At 41.5% G+C, this 20,158-nt stretch overlaps 2 protein-coding genes across 4 annotated transcripts in view; both read right to left on the bottom strand.

Annotated features, from left to right (window-relative positions):
* LOC108410541 (huntingtin-interacting protein 1-related protein-like) overlaps positions 1-16,266 on the bottom strand; it is a 32,974-nt gene extending 16,708 nt beyond the window's left edge. Inside the window, exons 1-19 of the mRNA XM_017681664.2 lie at positions 15,922-16,266; positions 14,387-14,480; positions 13,393-13,456; positions 12,792-12,934; positions 12,616-12,672; positions 12,357-12,437; positions 12,175-12,251; positions 12,012-12,073; positions 11,752-11,892; positions 10,143-10,200; positions 9,980-10,055; positions 6,541-6,675; positions 6,370-6,419; positions 6,203-6,275; positions 3,910-4,093; positions 3,487-3,575; positions 3,269-3,385; positions 1,080-1,181; positions 794-988 (exon numbers count right to left, since the gene is read on the bottom strand). Of these exons, the coding sequence (XP_017537153.1) occupies positions 794-988; positions 1,080-1,181; positions 3,269-3,385; positions 3,487-3,575; positions 3,910-4,093; positions 6,203-6,275; positions 6,370-6,419; positions 6,541-6,675; positions 9,980-10,055; positions 10,143-10,200; positions 11,752-11,892; positions 12,012-12,073; positions 12,175-12,251; positions 12,357-12,437; positions 12,616-12,672; positions 12,792-12,934; positions 13,393-13,456; positions 14,387-14,470 (1,788 nt within the window). The 5' untranslated portion in view covers positions 14,471-14,480; positions 15,922-16,266. The remainder of the gene's footprint in view (positions 1-793; positions 989-1,079; positions 1,182-3,268; positions 3,386-3,486; positions 3,576-3,909; positions 4,094-6,202; positions 6,276-6,369; positions 6,420-6,540; positions 6,676-9,979; positions 10,056-10,142; positions 10,201-11,751; positions 11,893-12,011; positions 12,074-12,174; positions 12,252-12,356; positions 12,438-12,615; positions 12,673-12,791; positions 12,935-13,392; positions 13,457-14,386; positions 14,481-15,921) is intronic.
* A 152-nt stretch (positions 16,267-16,418) lies between these two features.
* ccdc62 (coiled-coil domain containing 62) overlaps positions 16,419-20,158 on the bottom strand; it is a 15,363-nt gene continuing 11,623 nt past the window's right edge. The window contains exons 11-13 of one of the 3 annotated variants that reach the window (XM_017681667.2): positions 18,287-18,401; positions 16,728-16,940; positions 16,419-16,620 (exon numbers count right to left, since the gene is read on the bottom strand). In XM_017681667.2, the coding sequence (XP_017537156.1) occupies positions 16,540-16,620; positions 16,728-16,940; positions 18,287-18,401 (409 nt within the window). In that variant the 3' untranslated portion in view covers positions 16,419-16,539. Of the gene's footprint in view, positions 16,624-16,727; positions 16,941-18,286; positions 19,369-20,158 lie in introns of those variants that run through there. The other 2 variants (XM_017681666.2, XR_005131831.1) reach the window with 2 other exon arrangements.

Here is a 20,158-nt window from a genome sequence, read left to right as displayed (position 1 = left end):
AGATCCTCATGCAGGGTGTTGTAAGGCAAAATAATACTAAATAGAACTTTTTTAGCTACATTTCAAGCTACAAATGTATAAATATGACAAAATAACTGTCTGTCGATATTTGTCATAGCAATTATTTAACAAATAATTTAATCATGGCCCAGTCTGGATGGGGGAGGACATAAAAGAGTAGTGTGCAAGATTTAGTCATATCTAGTGTGAGGGTACAGATTGCAACCAACATAATATCCCTCCCGCATCCCCCTTTCCAAGCAGGTAGTGAAACCTATGGGTTACCCTTGCTTGCTTTTGCTTGTGATAAACAATATAATCCCCCATTTGTCAAAATTTGGCATCTCAAACTTCTCACAACACAAAATGGTTAGCCAGCACCGGCAGCTGCTTCAACATAAAAATGCAACAGCCATTTTGTTACAGAGTCTGTACTTTTTGAGGATGTGTAATTGTTTCATGATGTATCATTATTTTAAGAAATTAAGCCATACTAAATCAAAACATTCAGAAAATACTATGTTATTTTGTCATTAAGATTAAAGATTTGTTAGATAAACATAGGTCAAAATTGAACGCACTGCTGGCAAAAATGGAGGGCAAAAGCATCAAGCAGCTTTGTTCACCTGACGGAAATGGGCAAAATTAGCAAATATATTAATTGCACTTAATGGTCATTTGGACAGGAAATGAAGTAAGCGAAGGATGATCTCTGACTTTTGCACAGTTCTGTGAATGGATAAATAAAACTGATTCACAGTTTCTCAGTTTGTAATTCAGGTGTTGTACCTACTTTGTCCTGCAGCTGGCTCTGCAGGGAGCTCATCTCACTCTGGCTCCTCTCTCTCTCCTGCTGTAGAGTGGTCTGGTGCAGCTGAGCAGCATGGCGCAAGTTAGCAAGCTCAGTCTCCTGCTCTTTCATAGAGCGCAGCAGCATCTCCTTCTCCGTCTGGAGCCCCGCCAACACACTGCTCAGCTGGCCTCCTGACTGTAAGACGTGGGGCAGGAATATGAGTGCGACGTATAAACTTTTGTGGAAGACTGCATAATCTGCATAATACAGAGACTCTGGGACAAACCTTTTCTTTGCTCTGCAGAGCAGTCTGAACTTGCATTATTTCAGCTTTCCCACTCTGCAGCTCCTGCTTCAGTCGCACAATTTCTGCCTTCTGATCTTCAGCCTAAACATAATAACAAAGCAAATCACATATGTTCAAATGTTTAAACAGTAATGCTATGCAAAAAATTTACATAATTCTTTGCTTCTTAAATGGCACTAAAACAATAGTCTGAAGTTTGCTTGTTTAGCTGTGTGCTGGAGCTACACGACTAATGTAGATAAAAGTAATGAAAGCTTATGACCACCAATAAGAACTGTGTGGAATACACGCCTAAATCAAGTGCCTGAGTCAAGCGGTGAAGTAATCTCAAGTATGCTTGCCTAATGCAGTATTTGACACTGTATAACAATGTTATCTATAAAAATGGGCAAAAATACAGACAAAAAAAGGCCACATGCCATATGTCTGTCACAATTGGCCCCGCCCAGTCTTGTCCATGTGTTCTGTTGTATTTTGGTTTAGCCTATGTGTTCTTTGTTTTGGTTTTTTAATCCGGCCCCCTCGTTTCGTGACTCCACCCCTGATTGTTTCCACCTGTGTTCCCGCCTGTTCCTCGTTTACCCTTGTGTATATAAGCCCTGTGTTTGCCTTGGTCTGTGTTGGTCTTTGTTGTTCTTTGTTTTGGTTGTACTGTTTGTATGTTTGATCCTGTTTTCATTTTTGTCATGTCTGTCCCTCTTTCTCTCCGTGTTGGCTGTTTGACCCTGGACCGTTGTGGCTATGACCCTGTATTTGTCCCTAATAAAAGTCGCTTATCTCAGTGTATGCGTCCCCCTCCTCACTCCTCGCCACAATGTCATAGTCCTTTGATCATTATTTGAGAATTTTGGTATTTTTTGATAATAAATTCATAGTGCCACTATATGCATAGTGCATAGTGCCTTATTTTGCCTGTACAGTCTATTGAAGCATTCATCAAGTCAATAAACTATTTAAACATTGTTAGACTAAACATTGTTAGACGAAGAAAACAAATAAAAGTTTGAAAATAATAGTTGGAATTCCAGCCCTTTTCCTTTGTTACAAGATGATGCAATCTCATAACACAATCCTTATTGCCTGCCTGCCAGCAAGCTTAGCACACCCTCACGTAATACATAGCAACTGCTTCTTTTTTTTTTTTTTTGTCCAGTTTGCTCAGATTGGACTCTGGCTCAAATTGATACAGCAGAACCAACGCCATTGTAGGAATAGCCACAGCAATGTTTATAGTTGCTCAGGAAGGAAGGGTCTGTCTACAGACTGCAAGAAGGGGGCGGAACTTGTAGCAGGATGCCTCTACCACTTTCATCTGCTCTGGCAGTTGACCAGTCCAAACAGAGTGGGCAAGCTGGCCCATCAGAGCACATTGGACTCATCAGGAGGAGGAGCTTAAAGACATAGGAACTCTAAATGTTTCAGACAGAGGGTGAATAAAGATGTACACTATGAGAAAAATAATGTTTTTGAAACATTGAAGCATGTAAATCTATTCTAGTAGACAATAAAAATGTTCATTATAAACACTGAAAATGAACATAATAGGCCATCTTTAATATTAAAATATAATTTGAAAACATCATAAAAAAATTATGGTTAGCATAAGTTGATCATATTTTTATTGACTCTCTCTTCTTTAGGATCCATGCTAATTGGTAAAACTTACACAGGCCTGGGAATGTTTTCCTTAGAGCTAAGAGAAGTCCTTGAATTTGTTTATTATTCAAATTAAAAGGATATTTACTATCAGAAGTTAATGCTTGAAATCAATCCAAATTAAGAGAATGTCTTTTGTAATTATTTTATTTTCATTGGTTTTTTTTCCAGTTTATCTGACCTATTGCACTGAAGCTCTGCTGCAGATTCATAGCTCTCTGACAGCCATTAGCTGTTCACTTCAGGTTCCAAGGCAGTGGTTCCCAAACCTGGTCCTGGAGTACCCCCTGCCCTACACATCTTCGTGTTATTTTTGCTCTCAATTTACCTAACCCAATTAATTGACTCATTAGCAAGCCCTTAATTAGTTGAAGTGGGTGAGATGAAGCACAATGCAGGGGGTGCTAAGTTTGGGACCTGTGTTCTAAGTACCACATGGTAGGCTACTGACTGCATGTGATGGTTGTGACATGTCAAAACAGTGACATTTGACAGTTATAAGGAAGTTCCACCTTTGTGTACTTCTCCTGCCTGAGCTGCTCTAGCTCTTGCGCCATCTGCTCTTTGGTCTTGAACAACTCCTCTTGGGCTTGCTGAGTGCTGGATAGCTGCTTCACCATGTCTGCATTCTGAAAAACAAACCAGAGAGTTACGCAGGACAAGAGGAAAGACCCCTACACAGATTATAAAGTGTTCATTAGAAAGACGATACCCATTAAAGATCAAGTACCTTTCTCATGAGATCGGCATGTCTGGTGACCAGCTCAGCGTGTTTCTCTTTAAGCCGGGAGAAATGCATCTGGGCGGTTTGAGCCCGGCCTGTAACACAGACAGAAGAGTGAGAGGGAAAGCCACAGGGACATCCACACATAGGGATATTAGTCTATCATTCAGTACAACAGGATCTGTTCTAGATTCTAAAAGAGTAAAGAGATAAACCTCCCAGATACACTTACAAATAATAAAGTGTCATTTCATTCAACAATCATTTATGATTCCCCAAATCCTTCCCTTATCCTTCCCCTATACAAGATTCAACTATACAGTGTGAACACCATCTTACACACTCCTCCCATAGAGCATCCTGATTATGTAAAAATGCGCTAGCTTCCATAAGACAGAAAAGAGGCACAACTCTCTGTCAGGCACTCACTGCCTGCATCATCTGCTGAAGCCTGTAGGCTGGCAGCCACTGCACTCTGCGTCCTGAGAGCCTCCACCTCCATGCGGAGATGCTCATTCTCCACCAGAGCCATCTGCTTATGGGTGCGCTGTTCCTCCAGCTCTGCCTCCAGCATATTCACCTGCTCCTTCAGCTGGACCACAGCGCGCTGTGCCTACAGGCAGGTACAAGCACAACTTTTAATTAAACTTCAAGTCAGTGCACTACATAACAATGTCGATGAACCAATGCTATTTAAGGTGGGGCAAAAAAGTATTTAGTCAGCCACTGATTGTGCAAGTTCTCCTACTTAAACACAAATTTTCTATGAGGTTGAAGTCTGGAGACTGGCTAGGCCACTCCAGGACCTTGAAATGCTTTTTACAGATCCACTCGTTCGTTGCCTGACCGATGTGTTTGGGATCATTGTCATGCTGGAAGACCCAGCCACATTCCATCTTCAATGCTCTCACTGATGGAAGGAGGTTTTGGCTTAAAATCTCACGATACATGGCCCAGTTCATTCTTCCCTTAACACGGATCAGTTGTCCTGTCCCCTTTGCAGAAAAACAGCCCCAAAGCATGATGTTTCCACCCCCATGCTTCACAGTAGGTATGGTGTTCTTGGGATGCAACTCAGCATTCTTCTTCCAAACACGACGAGTTTTTACCAAAAAGTTCTATTTTGGTTTCATCTGACCACATGATATTCTCCCAGTCCTCTTCTGGATCATTCATATGCTCTCTGGCAAACCTCAGACGGTCCTGGACATGTACTGGCTTAAGCAGGGGGACACACCTGACACTGCAGGATTTGAGTCCCTCTTGGTGTAGTGTGTTACTGATGGTAGTCTTTGTTACTTTGGTCCCAGCTCTCTGCAGGTCATTCATCATGTCCCTCCGTGTAGTTCTGAGATTTTTGCTCACCGTTCTCATGATCATTTTGACTCCACGGGATGAGATCTTGCATGGGGCTCCAGATTGAGGGAGATTATCAGTGGTCTTGTATGTCTTCCATTTTCTTACAATTGCTCCCACAGTTGATATATTCACACCAACCTGCTTGCCTATTGTAGATTGACTCTTCCCAGCCTGGTGCAGGTCTACAATTTTCTTTCTGGTGTCCTTCGACAGCTCTTTGGTCTTGGCCATGGTTGAGTTTGGAGTCTGACTGTTTGAGGCTGTGGACAGGTGTCTTTTATACAGATAACGAGGTCAAACAGGTGTCATTAATACAGGTAACGAGTGGAGGACAGAAGAGCTTCTTAAAGAAGTTGTTACAGGTCTGTGAGAGCCAGAGATCTTGCTTGTTTATGGGTGACCAAATACTTATTTTCCACCATAATTTACAAATAAATTCTTTAAAAATCCTACAATGTGATTTCCTGGATTTTTTTTTTTCTCATTTTGTCTCCCATAGTTGAAGTGTACCGGTGATGAAAATTACAGACATCTCTCATCTTTCTGAGTAGGATAACTTGCACAATCAGTGTCTGACTAAATACCTTTTTGCCCCACTGTATATGATGATAAGCAGGGAAGCACAATGATAGGATACCATTACTGACAAACACTTTAAAAATTATTGGGTTTGGTTGTTTCAATTTGAATATTTCATTTTATTTCAATATTTGATGATCAGTTTTTTGGATTCTGGAAGTTTTAGGGGAAGGTGGCTGACTCGATCTCCTGAGCCAACAGGACATGACTGCAGTGCCCTTAAGCAAGGCAACTAAACCCCAACTGCTGCCTAGACTGCTGTAGATAGGGCTGCCCACCACTCTGGGCAAGTGTGCTAACTGCCCCCTAGCTTATGTGTGTGTGGATGTTTCACTGCACAGATGGGTTAAATGCAGAGGTCCTATTCCACTGTGTGTAAGAGCAATTGGTTAGTTGTTCTAAATTCTAATGCTAATCCAGGTAGATTTAGTTCAGTTAAATATTCAGTTTCTATATTTTATTTTATTTATTATTTGGTGCTTCCCTGCCTAAGTGTTTGATATTCCATTGACATTCCAGCTAAAACGTTGCTACCCTTTACAGTATTGATATGTACTTTACTTTATTATGTGTGAGGTTTTTGGATCCTATATTTGGTCATATGCTTATTCCATACCTTTGTTTACTTGCAGGTCATCAGTTTTCCTTGCACCTTGAAATCTGGCTTACTGGCATACAATGAGACTAATAACATACAGTCCATTGGCCTTATACCAAATTACATATTAACCATATAAAACAACAAACAGACTGGGAAATACAAATATGCACACAAACACTTTACCTCTGCTTTGAACATCTGGAGTTCGGGCTTCACTGCTTCCAGCTCTCTCCTCAAAGAGTCTACCTCAGTCTCCCTGAGAACAGGATCAACTGGTTAATGAAATCCAAAGAAGAAATCTTGGATGGAAATGCTAAAAAACCAAACCACTTCAAATCCAGGTCTATTACCTTTGCACTGGTACATCATTTGGTGGGTCATATTGGTTGTATGCATAGAACTATCCATGAAATAAAAAAATACAGAGTTATGACACTGTCAGGGAAACTATGACCAGTATGTCAGTGTTTAAAATTCTAATAAAAAGGCTGTCATGATTAAATTAGTTCAAATAGTCATACCATTTGGGAACCAGGGGCTTCACCAAAATCCAGCTGAGTCTCTGTGTCATCATCATCAGGCAGCTCTTGATTGCGAACCACCACTGGCTTGACATGGTCAGCCAATGAAGCCGCTCGGAGGAAATTTGGAGGGGACTGTAAACATTCATTTAAGTTTAAATAGCCAGATTAATAATTAGCTATTATTTAGGTGCATATTCATTCCCTATTCTCTGAGTATAGGGCAAGTATTATTGCCATACATCAACTACTACTTAGAACATATATATTGAAATTTAAATATCATTATCTATTATAAATTGTCTATTATTTAGGTATATACCATGTCCATATAAGTAGCACCATACATTAGCTATTATTCAGGTACAGGGCATATTCATATGAGGTTTAATACCATACATGTTCTTAGGTATAGAGTATATTGAGAAAAGTTTAAATAGCATATATTAGCTATTATTTAGGTACAGAACATATTCATATAAGTTTAGTACCACATGCCAGCAATTACTGAAGAACAGAATATATTTATATAAGTCTAAATATCATAAACATCAGCTATTATTATTACTATTGGTGTTATTATTGTTACTATTGATGTGTCAAATTAGTCTCGATTGCCAGCACCTTGCCGCTGTCGCCCTCTGCTGGCGGCAGGCGGTGCAGGCTGAACCCTTACAGGACCCCCCCTCCTAGGGACAGCTCCAGAAGTCCCCAGGCTCATGCCCGCGGGAACTTCCTGATGAGATCTGGGTCCAGAATATGGTACGCCGGAACCCAGGACCGCTCCTCAGGCCCGTAGCTCTCCCAGTCCATCAAGTATGGGACACCACTCTGTACACGGCGGGAGTCCAGGAGGCGGCGTAGGGTGTAAGCCGGGGAGCCAGCCACAAGACACGGTGCTGGGGGCCAGGTCCCACAAAGGAACAGCCTAAGGCGGGACACGTGGAATGTCAGGTGGACGTGCATGAAGGGTGGAAGGTACAGCCGGTACGAGACAGGGTTCACCCGCCGGTCGATCTTGAAAGGCCCCACATACCTAGGGGCCAGCTTCTTGGACTCCACATGGAGTGGAAGGTCCCTGGCTGAAAGCCAGACCCGCTGGCCAGGCCGGAAAGTGGGTGCCGGATGCCTCCTACGGTCTGTCACCTGCTTCCTTCTGCCACGCTCTCCGGCAACGCTGCACGAATTGCTCAGTAGCAGGAACCCCGACCTCACACTCTTCCTTGGGGAACATGGGCGGAGGAAACCCAAACTGGCATTTGAAGGGCGACATGCACAAGGACGAATGCCGGAGGGTGTTGTGGGCATATTCTGCCCAGGGTAAGTTCTCCACCCAAGAGGGGAGGTTAGTGGAGGTCAAGCACCGCAGAGTCCAGGCTCGGTCTTGGTTGACCCATTCGGTCTGGCTATTGGACTCTGGGTGGAAGCCAGAGGAAAGGCTCACAAAGGCCCCCATGAGCCATCAGAAGGCCTTCCGAAAACGGCTAGCAAACTGGGGTCCCCTATCAGACACAGGATTGCTAGGCATCCTGTGTACCCTGACCACATGCTAGAGGAGGAGCTCCGATGTGTCCTTGGCAGATGGAAGCTTGGGCAGTGCCACAAATTTGCATGCCTTGGAGAAGCGGTCTTACGAGGACCAGGATGGCTGTGCTACCCTTGGAAGGAGGCAGGCCCGTAACAAAGTCCAAGGAGACATGGGACCATGGTCACGCAGGGATAGGCAGTGGGTGGAGGAGACCTTGGGGCTATGACCAAGGTGCCTTGCAGCGTGCACATGTCTCGCAAGACGCGACAAAGGCACGGATGTCTCTCTCCATGCTCGGCCACAAGAACCGCCTGTGCAAGAAGTCCAGGGTCCTAGCCACCCCTGGGTGGCCTGTAAACGGCGAGGCGTGTCCCCACCGTAGCACTTGTTGCTGTACAGATGTGGGCACATACAACTTGCCAGGGGGGCTGCCCCCAGGATCAGGCTCCCATCACTGGGCCTCCCTAATGGTAGTCTCCAGCTTCCAACGGAGAGGGGCCAAGATCTGAAGAGCGTGAATAATGGGCTCCGGGGAGGGGTCACACCCCAGAGGCACCCATTGCCTGGATACAGCATCTAGCTTGGTATTTTTAGAGCCTGGCCTATAGGACAGCAGGAAATCAAAGCGGCTGAAAAACAGCGCCCACCGGGCTTGGCGAGGGTTGAGCTGCTTTCCCTGCTGGATGTAGGCCAGGTTCTTGTGGTCCATCCAAACCACGAGGGGATGTTTGGACCCCTCAAGTCAGTGCCTCCATTCCTCCAAGGTGAGCTTCACGGCCAGAAGTTCCCTGTCTACGACATCGTAATTGTGTTTGGCCGGGGTAAGGCAGCGGGAAAAGAATACACAGGGGTGGAGCTTCCTGGCTGGGCCTAGCCGTTGGGAAAGAACGGCCCTTATGCCTTCTTCTGAGGTGTCTACCTTGAGGACGAACGGCTCCCCAGGATTGGGTAACTGGAGAACCGGTGGGGACATTAACTGTGCTTTGACCTCCTCAAAAGCCTTCTGGACTTCGCTGGACCAACGAAAGTTGCACCCCCCAGTTGCATGGGCTTGGGTAGATCCCCTGCTAGGTGGAGGGCCGGCTGGAGAGGAGTGCCAGAAGGGACGGGAGGCAGGAGTGTGTTAACCACCTCTCCAGTCAAGGTCTCTCTGACGCATGCGAGTGTCCGCCGCTACCAAAGAAGCGCCCGGACCAAGGTTTGAACCGTCGCTGTTATGGTCGACGGTCCGCAGCGCTACCGCTACACCACATGAGTGAGCGAGTGATGATGGTCAAGGTGATCTGAGGAAGGTGGAAAGTGACGCAGACGTAAAGGGCAAACCAAAGAGACGTCACAGACAATGTGCTCAAACAAAGGTTACTTAGAAAGGCAAAATCAACAAAATGAAAACACAAAGACGCTGCCACTATGACTATGGCGGTTGGGAGGCTTTGCTTGATTTTGCTTTCCTTTTGAGGCTTGGCTTTCTTTTGTTTTATTTTTCAGTTTTGATGCAATTCCTTCTCTCAGCCCTCTTTTCCCCCTTTGGTTTTGGGGCAGTTTTCTTTCTTTTCTTTTTTCCGATCTTTCTCTGTTCTGTTCTGTTCTTTTCCTTTCCTTTCCTTTTGTTTTCTTTTCTCTTCTCCATACCGGTGCCATACCGGTCACCCCCTCTACAAAGGTGTGACAAACACTGGCGTTTGCCAGCACATTATATACGAGGGCTTCCAGGTGTGTCAAATTAGTCTCAATTGCTGGCACCTAGCCGCTGTCGCCCTCTGCCGGCCACAGGTGGCACGGGCTGGGCGCCTTGCTGCCGACACCCTCTGCTGACGGCAGGCGGTGCAGGCTGAACCCTTACAATTATTTAATCTACAGAATGATGCATTTTGAATAATGAGTATTGGTGACAGAAATTGTTGTCCTCACATCAGGAAGGTCAGGAATCTGGATGATAGTCTTGAAGAATTCCATGCCTCTGGCTTTCTCAAAGAACTGGGTAAGACTGAAGAGGATAAACAGAACCAAAACATGTTCAGTTCAACAGTCTGCAGACCAAAGAGTATGATAAAGGGGCAAATATAGTCTTTACTTGTCGAACTGGTTGCGGAATCGCTCCCGATGTCCTAGCAGAGCGTCCACTGGTATACCTTTGACATACAACCAAAAGACTTATTCAGTACGTGTGATCGTTTATTCAAAGCTATAGATGGTAAATAAAGTGAATGACAGTTCGGTGCTATTTCTAAGCAGCTGGATGTTAAACAAGTATGCCCTGCTGGAGACTTACAGTGCACTCTAGTATTTAACATGTTGAAAACTTGGTGGAACCCATCATTATCAACCTTGTACATGACTTGTTGTTTAGTCAAAATTCCTTCTGAGATTTTTAGCATCTCAGTTATTATCATTATTAGCATCTCAGTTAGATAAAAATTGTGTGATTTTTTTGTTGTTGGATTTCATGAGTTTCCGATTTTGCCAGTCCCTAGCCTGTGACTATGACTACCAACCAGCCCCCACAGTGCTGACTGTGGAGGGCCCTGATTTAGACTACAGCAGTACCTCTTGAAGATTAGGGAGTTAGGGAGTTGTGCCATTAGAGGTGGGAACAAGTCACTAAGCTGCAAGTAACAAGTCGGTCTCTTGTCTTGACACTCAAGTTACCAAGCAACACCTATGGAAAGCAAACAAGTTCAAAGAAGGCTGTACAGCCAAAGGGCTGACACAGTCAATAACAAACGGCTTTGTAATGTTAATATTTAGTAATGTTAATAATACGCTTTGCCTGTTTCCAACTTATGGAGCTGAACTTAAATTCTAAACGCTTCACTTCTCTTCTGAAATAAAATATGCCGAGCATAAGCACAGTATCAGATATTTGGCAATGCTGCTGTGAATAACATTTACGAGAAAACAAATCCATTTACATGAAAAGTAAGCAGCTGTATAGAGTCCATTCTGAAGTCAAACTATCCCACTGTTTCTTCCATTTTGGGTCTGGAGTCATTCTGAGTCATGAAAGTCTGAGGCACTGGTGTTCGAGTCAAGGTTGGGTCGCAATTCTTTGTTGATTTTGTCGAGTCTCAAGTCATCATACAATATGACTTGAGCCTCTGTGTGCTGCTCAGAAGGAAAGTGACCTAAATTTCTGTATCCAAGAAAGAATGAATAGGTGAATTAACTCTGCTGAGTGACCTGTGATTAAATGGTTCCTCATCCTCACACAGAGCAACGCCTGCACTTACACAAAGAACATCTACCTGTGCTGAATGAAAATCATATTTGAAAACTGTGTTCATAAAATGTTTATCTTTTCATTGTTTATTTCGGCTGTTTCACAGCTGCAATCATTATTGAGCAAAAACCCAATACAGAATTTTTGCAGTTTCAGCTATAATGTGACAGCTGGATTCACTAGTTTTTTGAGTAAGCTCAATTTAAACAGTAACTTATGGAGCACCTTTAACTAAACTAAGTACTTTTTTTTTATCATTCTCCGACAGTGATACCAATAGCTTTCGCCACTACAGCAGTGACATGTCACAATTATTGTCATAGTCCTCAAAATACGGTCTGCATTGCAACTTTATTTCTATTTCTAACTTTGGTATATTAGGTATTAGAGTGACATGTGCTGGACTTGACTATAAAAGTTCAAAAGAACTGGACAACTTTGGCATAAAATGGACTCTACTCACGGCTGTGCAGCTTGAAGAGGAGCTTGACCAAGTAGTGATAGAGGGGGCTGCAGTCCTGGATGACCAGGACCAGAGGAGCCAGACGGCACTGCCCCACTGAAGTGGTCGAGCTTGTAGAGTTGGTTTCAAGTTGTCTGAAGACTACATCACATGCACAGCAATATAGGGAAATACTTAAGGCAAAAATGGAAGTTAACATCCAATAAATTAAGCATCAGCAATTTATGCTGATTTATAACAGAGTGATAAAGTGAACTTACCCGTTTCTTGTAGCAAAAGTGCTGCATCCATGTAGTCAAGCACCTCACCAGTTGTTTCAAACCTGAACATGGAAGATCAAAGTTCTTTATACTGCAATGTTTTTTTTTTATCCAATATAATTATAATTAACAGGTCCAATGGCAAACTGAAGAAAGTACTCACACTTTGTTGATATCTACTGCAATAGTCCTCTCAAGTACCTCATCTGGAGTTTCAAGATTTGCTGGAATTTCTTTGTGCTGCAACAACAACAGCCAACATGAGTCTATGTTTTAAAGAGTCAGCTCTTCACATTCAGGAAAAATGACTTCAATTTTGAAACTTAGTCTTCTGCACAGCCTCACCTTACAGTGGAAGTCTATTTTGATGCACAGGAACTTCGCATACAGAGCAACGATATGGCCATATCGGTCATGGAGACTTCCCTACACAAGACAGGACAAAATTAAGCTTGTCAAGTGCTTAAATATCCAAAAACAATATTGTATCACTATTAACACATCTTGATCAATGCTATATACTAAAAATATATGCTACTAATAAAATAATAATCAGTATAAAGAACCTTTAATTACTTCTAATCGTAGACTTTTATTTCCCTACCCATAAAATTCCCATTTGCTTAATACTGGGGACGTGTCCACGGCTATCTCGCACGGTCTGAAAGTGGAAAGAATAAAGTGGTCATGGCAAATTACATCACCACTGGCCTTCGCAATCATACAGTTTTGAGCATTATTTACATTTCACAACCATTTGGATCAAATGAGAGGACTCACGTTGGGATGACCATCCCGTAAGAGCTTGTGCACCATGTGGCAGAACTTCCAGCTCAGGATGGCATTGCTGGCCAGAGGTAAGCTCACAACATGAGACCAGAACGTTACAGCTCCACCTTCTTTATGTGTTCCCAACAGGATCTCTGCACTAATGTTAAGTAATGACCACTTTGACAGCAATCTCTCAATCTCTGTTAATTACGTCAGCTATGATTTAAGTGCTCTAGGTTAGTGTCAATCCTTTTTTGGGCAGGAATTTAATGGAATTACACCTGTAATTAGAGGTGGGCGATATGGCAGAAATGGCAGAAATATTATTGCCATTGCCACATTATATATTAAATATTATTGCCAACAGCAAAACCAGCATACGTGGTGTTTTGGATGCTGGTATGCCCAACAACCAGCATGACCATGCTGGGTGACCAGTTAAACCAGCATAAGACCAGCATAGACTCTGACAGATCAGCTTGGAATTCATGCTAGTACGGTGTTGGTCCTTTCAGCAAGGTTTGACCCTGAAAGCTTCTCCTAAGCAAGTTGGATAGAAAATAGAGCTGAAATAAAGAGAATGGAAAACAGCCATAGATCTGAAAGATACTGCGGGCATATTTCTCCTTTATCGGTGCTTCAGCAGTGGTGATGGACTTTCCAATGCTCTGGAGCTGTGAAGCGAGAAATCAGCAACAGTTCTTTAAAACAGAATGAAGTACATTAGCCAACACTGGGTCTTATTGAATGTCCAGGGATGTGCAAACACACTTTTTTTAATTAGATGAATGATTTGAATATCATCCAGTGCTTTTAAAAGAGATTTCGGATTTCTAATCTAACTGGGCTTCAAAATGGAAATGTCTACAAATGTGTCTGTAGGCTGAGGTTTATGGAATGAGTGGCCAGAAATCACATTCTAATGCTCAAATAACCTTCCAGGACAGGGAACTGTCATTATGAACTGTAACAACAAAGCATAAAGTATTCTCCCAGTGGAAAAAATATATTAATGTAGCCATTACGTCTTCCATAATTATGACTTGCTATCTCATAATTATGACTTAGAATCTCATAATTACAGTTTACTATCTCATAAATATCACTTATCATTTCATAATTATGAGTTACAATATCAAAACTATGACTTAGCATCTCATAATTATGACTTGCTATCTCAGTGAGATTCTATCTCAATCAGGACTTAGAACTTCATGACTCTTATGAAGTACAATCTCATAACCACAACTTAGCATCTCACAATTATGACTTGCTATCTCATTAAGATTCTAGCTCATAATTATGACTTAGTATCTCATAATCATGACTTAGAACCTCATGACTGTTATCATTGACATACAGTCTCATAACTACAATTTAGCATCTCATAATTATGAGTATCTCATAATAATGATTTACTACACCATAATGATTTATTTTCTCATGTTTACAAGAAAATTAGCACAAAAAACAGATGCTTAGTCATAATTATGGCGATATTTCACTTAGTAAATGGTTATATATTTTTCTCTGCTGATGGAGAGGGCCTATATATATAAAACTGTTTCTCAGTGTACTCTGGACTGCTCAGGATTATTCATTACCTGTAGTTTGACAAACTGTTCCTTTTCCGCTGCCAGAGCCTTTTCAGATTTGTCTGTTTTCTCACTCTTCGTCTTGGAAGACATTTTGTCGGTCCTGTTACATGCACACCAACAATCAGTGGTCATGAAACTCAAGTCAGACTAGTTGCTACTTCATGAGTTGATGCACCTCTGATAATCCACAACCATCTCTGTAGAGTCGAAGTGTTGCACCCCGTGCCTCTTTTAGCCGGTTAGCTTTATATTTACAACCTTATTTCATTGTGTTGTTCAGTCGTGAGGAATAAAATTCTCAACACCTAAGGGGAAATCGGTGTCAATTAATCGTGCTGTGGGCAATTCAGTCAAAATTTTTAACTATTTGTTTCTATTTTTCAAGTCACTGAAACGTTCAGGCTTACCAGAGGAGTATTCAGTAAAGATTCTGGTAGATTCGTAATTTTCAAATGTTAATAATCAAGTACATTTGTGAGGCAAATACTAGTAATTCACTTTTAGTTCCTTATTTTCCATTCAGTTTTGTTGGTGACAGACCTTGTTTGCCAACACATCTTTCATCCCTCTTAAGCACCTTATTTTTAAAAGGGGAATATCACCAACTTTTCAAAATTGCTGAAAAATTCAGGCCTTGAGACGTTTTCATTCAGAGTGGTTTGGTGTGAAGTGAAGAGAAACTTACAGACTGATTTTTTTACAGTGGTAGTGACAGGAACCAGGGGTCTAACGCACAAAGTAATTTTATTTACTACCCTAAACCACCAGGGAGCCTACATATACTTTTCATATGTAATGCTGATAATGGCAAAATAGTGGTAAATCTAAAAAATAAGTTTCCTTTGTGTACTGTATTGCCTTAAAACACTCTTCTAGGTACGTCTCCGCCAGGACTGGACCAAAAAAGTACATTTTTGGCCAAATGTTTCTTGCAAAACTTGCACAAAACAGTTCACCAGACATCAGGCAGCATGTATAACTTTCTGTGAGGGAGCTTTCCGTGGCATTAAACCCTTCAGAGGACCAGTTCCTATCACCACCTCTGGGAACAATTCAGACTCTCTCTTCAGTTTCTCTAGAACAGGGCATTTCACACCAAACCACTCTGATGTAAACAAATAACTTTGTTTACATCTGAACCATTTAATTATTTATCACTTTTGAAAAATTGGTGGCGTTCCCCTTTTAAGTCAAAATTCTTTCATAAAAGAGAAAAAATATGGCCTAACAAACTTCTTCCATGCTGATAGGTGCTAGATATACTACGGTCTGCTGTAGCTCTGTAGTTCCAACAGGATTTGTACTTTTAGGCTAATCTACTGATCACATTAACAGACAAAAAAAAAAAACAATAAAAAAAACAAGTTAGACAAAGTATAAAGATATATTTTATGAGAAATTGTGTTATACCTTCAGTTGCATAAAAAAAAACTAACTATACATCTCAATAGAACAAATTTTCTCTCAAAAATAAGACATTAATGTACACATTCAAGCTTAAAACTGGTCCAAAATTTCAATGCAACATATTTATACTTTACCAAAATAGCTTTGGTGTTGTGTCGGACTCCCTGAGCTGAAGGTTATGTAAGTCCTGAGGTTTTACAATAGCCAAGGAGCTTGAGAGAGTTAAATTATAGAAGATGGCATCCTCATGCGTGGAGGTGAAAAGCACTCTGCCAGCAAGTCTCAAAATCTCAGATCTCACAGAGCAGTTCACCCTCTTTCACAAACAGGTTTGATGACAGTGAAACAGGAATGACAAAACAAGGAGCACCATTCAGTCATCTTGTAGGACAGGTTTAACGCTGTAGGAAATGGTCTATAAATGAGTAATACTTGGTCCACATGGTAAGAGAGCTGAGCCTTGCTCATACATTTCTTTTCTTTTTTATTACAAAGCAGAATAAAAGCTCCCCTTTTTAGTAAAAACAGTAAAAGTTTAGTTTGAGTGTTAAAGTGTCAATTTTAAATGTTAAATAATTACCATACAATTATTTTCACAAGTAAAAAATGTATCTCAAATGAAATATCCATCTTTGTTTTGCTTAAACCTGATTTATTCATAGGTGCAGTAAAATGGCTTGGCAGTGTTAAGGAATGCTGCATGGTTGTATATTTCCCCACAGTGCACTGTGATGTCCACGTCATGTCAGAGGCTACGTCAGGGTGTTTTTAATGTCCTCAGCTGACTTGGTTCTCAGGCACTGCTGAACGTTCTGGATCTGAGATTCATCAGCCTGCTGAAACATTAAAGCAGGAAGTTTCAAACTGAATGATTATGAAGGAATTCTTCAACTAAGAAGTGTTTTCCATCTACAATACTATGCAGAATCACAACACTTACCCTTTCTTCCTGGCTATTTCTGGGGGACTGGGAGTGGTTGTGACTATTGCCATTGTTATGGTTAACGCAGAGGCTGCAAACAGAGTTACAGTGGGAGGTGGGGCTCGGGGTGGGGCTCAGAGATTTTCCAGAAGAGCGTTCCAGACTGGCCACCATTTGTTGAGACTCTGCCAGTAAACGCTGCAAACGACTCGTGGATGAGTCGTACTCCTCCTGTTGCATCAAACCATATATAAACATTCTCTTTTACATGCAAAAAATTTAAGAAAAATAAATAAATAAATAAATAAATAACAAGGCGACATGAAATTATGTATATAATGTAATTCCACAGATGTTAAGGGGAGAGTTCTACAAAAAAAATCTATTTATTCCAACTTCCCAATTAACGCAGATGTAGTCAATCAGCCAAGACATGTCCAAATTTTGCCTGTTTCGTTTAGAACTAGAGTTATAAAGCTAACACTGCTAGCAAACACTAGAACACAATAGTCACCCAACGTCTATAAAAATACTTAATGGAAACTTCTCTCAACCTGCTTAAACCACATCCAGGTCTTATTAAGATCGTGCAGACATGACAATTTGATTTAGAACACAGCAAGACTTACTGGAAACTATAAAAATGAACAAAAACTCACCACTATGGGAAACCCTTTCAGGCAACACTAGGGCTGGTATTCACAAAGCAGGACTGGTGGATCAGATTCCTTGGTAATTATGACAGCCATTTTTAAATACTGATTCTACATCAGCACCTCTAATCCTTAAGTGCTCTGTTAATACAGACTCTATTGTCCAAACCTTCCTGGCTGCCTGCAGTTTTGTTCATTTTTATAACTTACAGAAAGTCATACTGGGTCCAAATAGCATCGGCAAGTCTGCATAGCTTTAATGAAGACCTGGCTGTGGTTTGAGCACTTTGAAAGAAGTTTGGTCAATGTATATTTACAGAAACTATTAGGGTTATTTAGTTGACTATTGAGCTCTAGTGTTTATTAGGAATGTTAGTCTTTTCAATCCAGTTCTTCAAGAAAGAAGCAAAATTTGGACTCCTAACATGACTCAGCCCATCGACTGCATCTCGAGTAAGTGGAAAATTGTGAAAATTTGATTATTTGTCAAACCATTCTCTTCTCAAGTGATAGCTTGGTAAAAAGATCACATGTATACAATTTTCCCTTTAAGCTGCAAAAACAGTTTTGAACTGACTGAGATGTCAAAAAAACTAACACATTTCACGTATCCGCCTATTCAGCATGTATCAGCTTAATGCCACCCATTCACTATGAATCTATAAGAAGTGATTCAGCCTACTTTTTGAACAAGAGCCAATTCAGGACTGCCAATCAGAACAGAGATGATTTACATGTATCAGTCATAAAGGCACAGTAACAGGAACAGCCTGTTTAACTCTTAAGAGGTTGGAAAATGGTCATATATAAAAGAATTATCATAGTTTTTGATACATAAAACCACACATGTATTGGACGTGGAGGGAAAAAAAAAAAAAGACACATATGGCCCTTTAAGGGGATGGCTGTGATGGGGTGGGCTACCTGGGTGCTGCTGCTGATGCTGTTTAATGCTGCATCCTCTACTGGGGCAGGGCATCTCCAACTTTGTGCCGATGGTGTGGAGCATTCCACATACAGGCAGGTTACATCCCCTGGACTGAGGTGAAGGTTATCATCATCAGAAAGCCTGCTGAATTACTATTACTAATGCAGTGGTTAAGTTATATACAGAACTGACAACACATAACATACAAAACCCACAAAATAATAACTTGCTTCTCCAGACTATCAATTATTTAAATTACTTAATCTCATACCTAGAGTGATCCAGGTTTTTTGGACTGACATCCACCACCAGCACTGGGGTCTCAGTGTCTAAATCACAGTTAATGACAGCCACAAGGTCCACTTCAGTTCCTCCTTCATAGTCAGCTACCTCAGAGAAGTCATCCTCTGTTGCGTCATTACAATCACAACAGTGGAGTACTACAGTACCTAGCTTAGTCATAGCCCCATCACGTTCATTGCTAGTAGGTGGAGTAGTGCTATTCCTTTCTGCCTGTTTCTCCTCCTTGCAGCAGCTGAAATCCGGCCCACTCAGACTGTTCTGACTATCAGTAATGTATCCTGATGTAATGGCAGAGATCTCTGTAGCTGACTCCACTGCACCTTGAGGTGAGAGGGGTTGTATATCTATGCTTCTGCTTTGGCACTGCTGATGCACTGACTCTCCTAACTCTGTTCCTTGATGGATACTATGTTGTAAAGCAGCTCCTGTAACATTATCACACCTAAAACCACAAACATGTTATAGTTATGTACAAGTTCTTGTAGATACACCAAGATGGAAACAGCCTTATGACACCAGAGATCAAAACAAATTCTCAGGAACCCAAGTCTTGAGATTCTTGAGAGTCGAGCCTTACTTGGGTATTGCGTTATATTAAAGTAACCCCCAACTAAAACATGTTCGGTTCATCTTTAAATAAGTAGCCTTTCATTATAGAAAGGACAGAAATACAAGCAGTAAATGCGCACACACACACGCGCTTTCTAAGCCGCTTCTCCCTCAGGGGGTGCTGGAGCCTATCCCAGCGGTCATTGGGCGGAAGGCAGGATACATCCTGGACAGGTCGCCAGTCCATCGCAGAGCAGTAAATGCAGTGTTTGAAAAGAAGAAGAAAAAAGTAATTAATTTTGTAAATAAGTAAATAATTTTGTATAGCAAGTATCTGCAATGGACCGGCGACCTGTCCAGGGTGTATCCTGCCTTCCGCCCAATGACCGCTGGGATAGGCTAAAGCAAATGTATATGTACATAAAACATATTTTTTTCCTTGCCTTTTTCAATTGAAACGAAATTTACTGTGTGTAGCACGATGTTCTCTCCATCAGACTGCATGATTTTTCTATAGGTAGGGCTGAGCGATATGGCAAAATGTCATATTATGACACAGACAGTTTCATGACATGCATCACAATATTCTGACTCACAGACACAAACTACTACTGTGCTACACCTAAAAACATCACGTTCTGCCCTGCTCTAAATCCAATCAAACAAGCATAATTTTGCTCTCTTTTCTTAACAAAACATGCAATTTCCTGCTGTTTAAAATCTTGAAGTACAGTTCTAAGTACAAATGATGCTCAGAAAAGCAAACTGTATATCATAATAGCAAAATTGTTCACAAAATCTCTTAATTAAAGGCTCATTATTTGGAGGTGTGTCAAACCTGACCCTGCTGTAAGCAATGGGGAAACTCATTTACCACAGTAAGGTTGGTAGACCTAATTTATTCCGTCTAGACTGGTGTAGCTTTTTTCTCAAGCTAAAATTTTTCTCAAGTCTGAGTCAAGTCACAAGACATTTAAAGGCTGACTGACTCGCAACTCTGAGTGGCCATTGCTGCG

This window comes from Pygocentrus nattereri, chromosome 18 (assembly GCF_015220715.1).
Source record: "Pygocentrus nattereri isolate fPygNat1 chromosome 18, fPygNat1.pri, whole genome shotgun sequence".
Classification (NCBI taxonomy): Eukaryota; Metazoa; Chordata; class Actinopteri; order Characiformes; family Serrasalmidae; genus Pygocentrus; species Pygocentrus nattereri.
The sequence above is the reverse complement of the archived record's forward strand: the minus strand, read 5'-3'. Positions and strand labels throughout refer to the sequence as shown.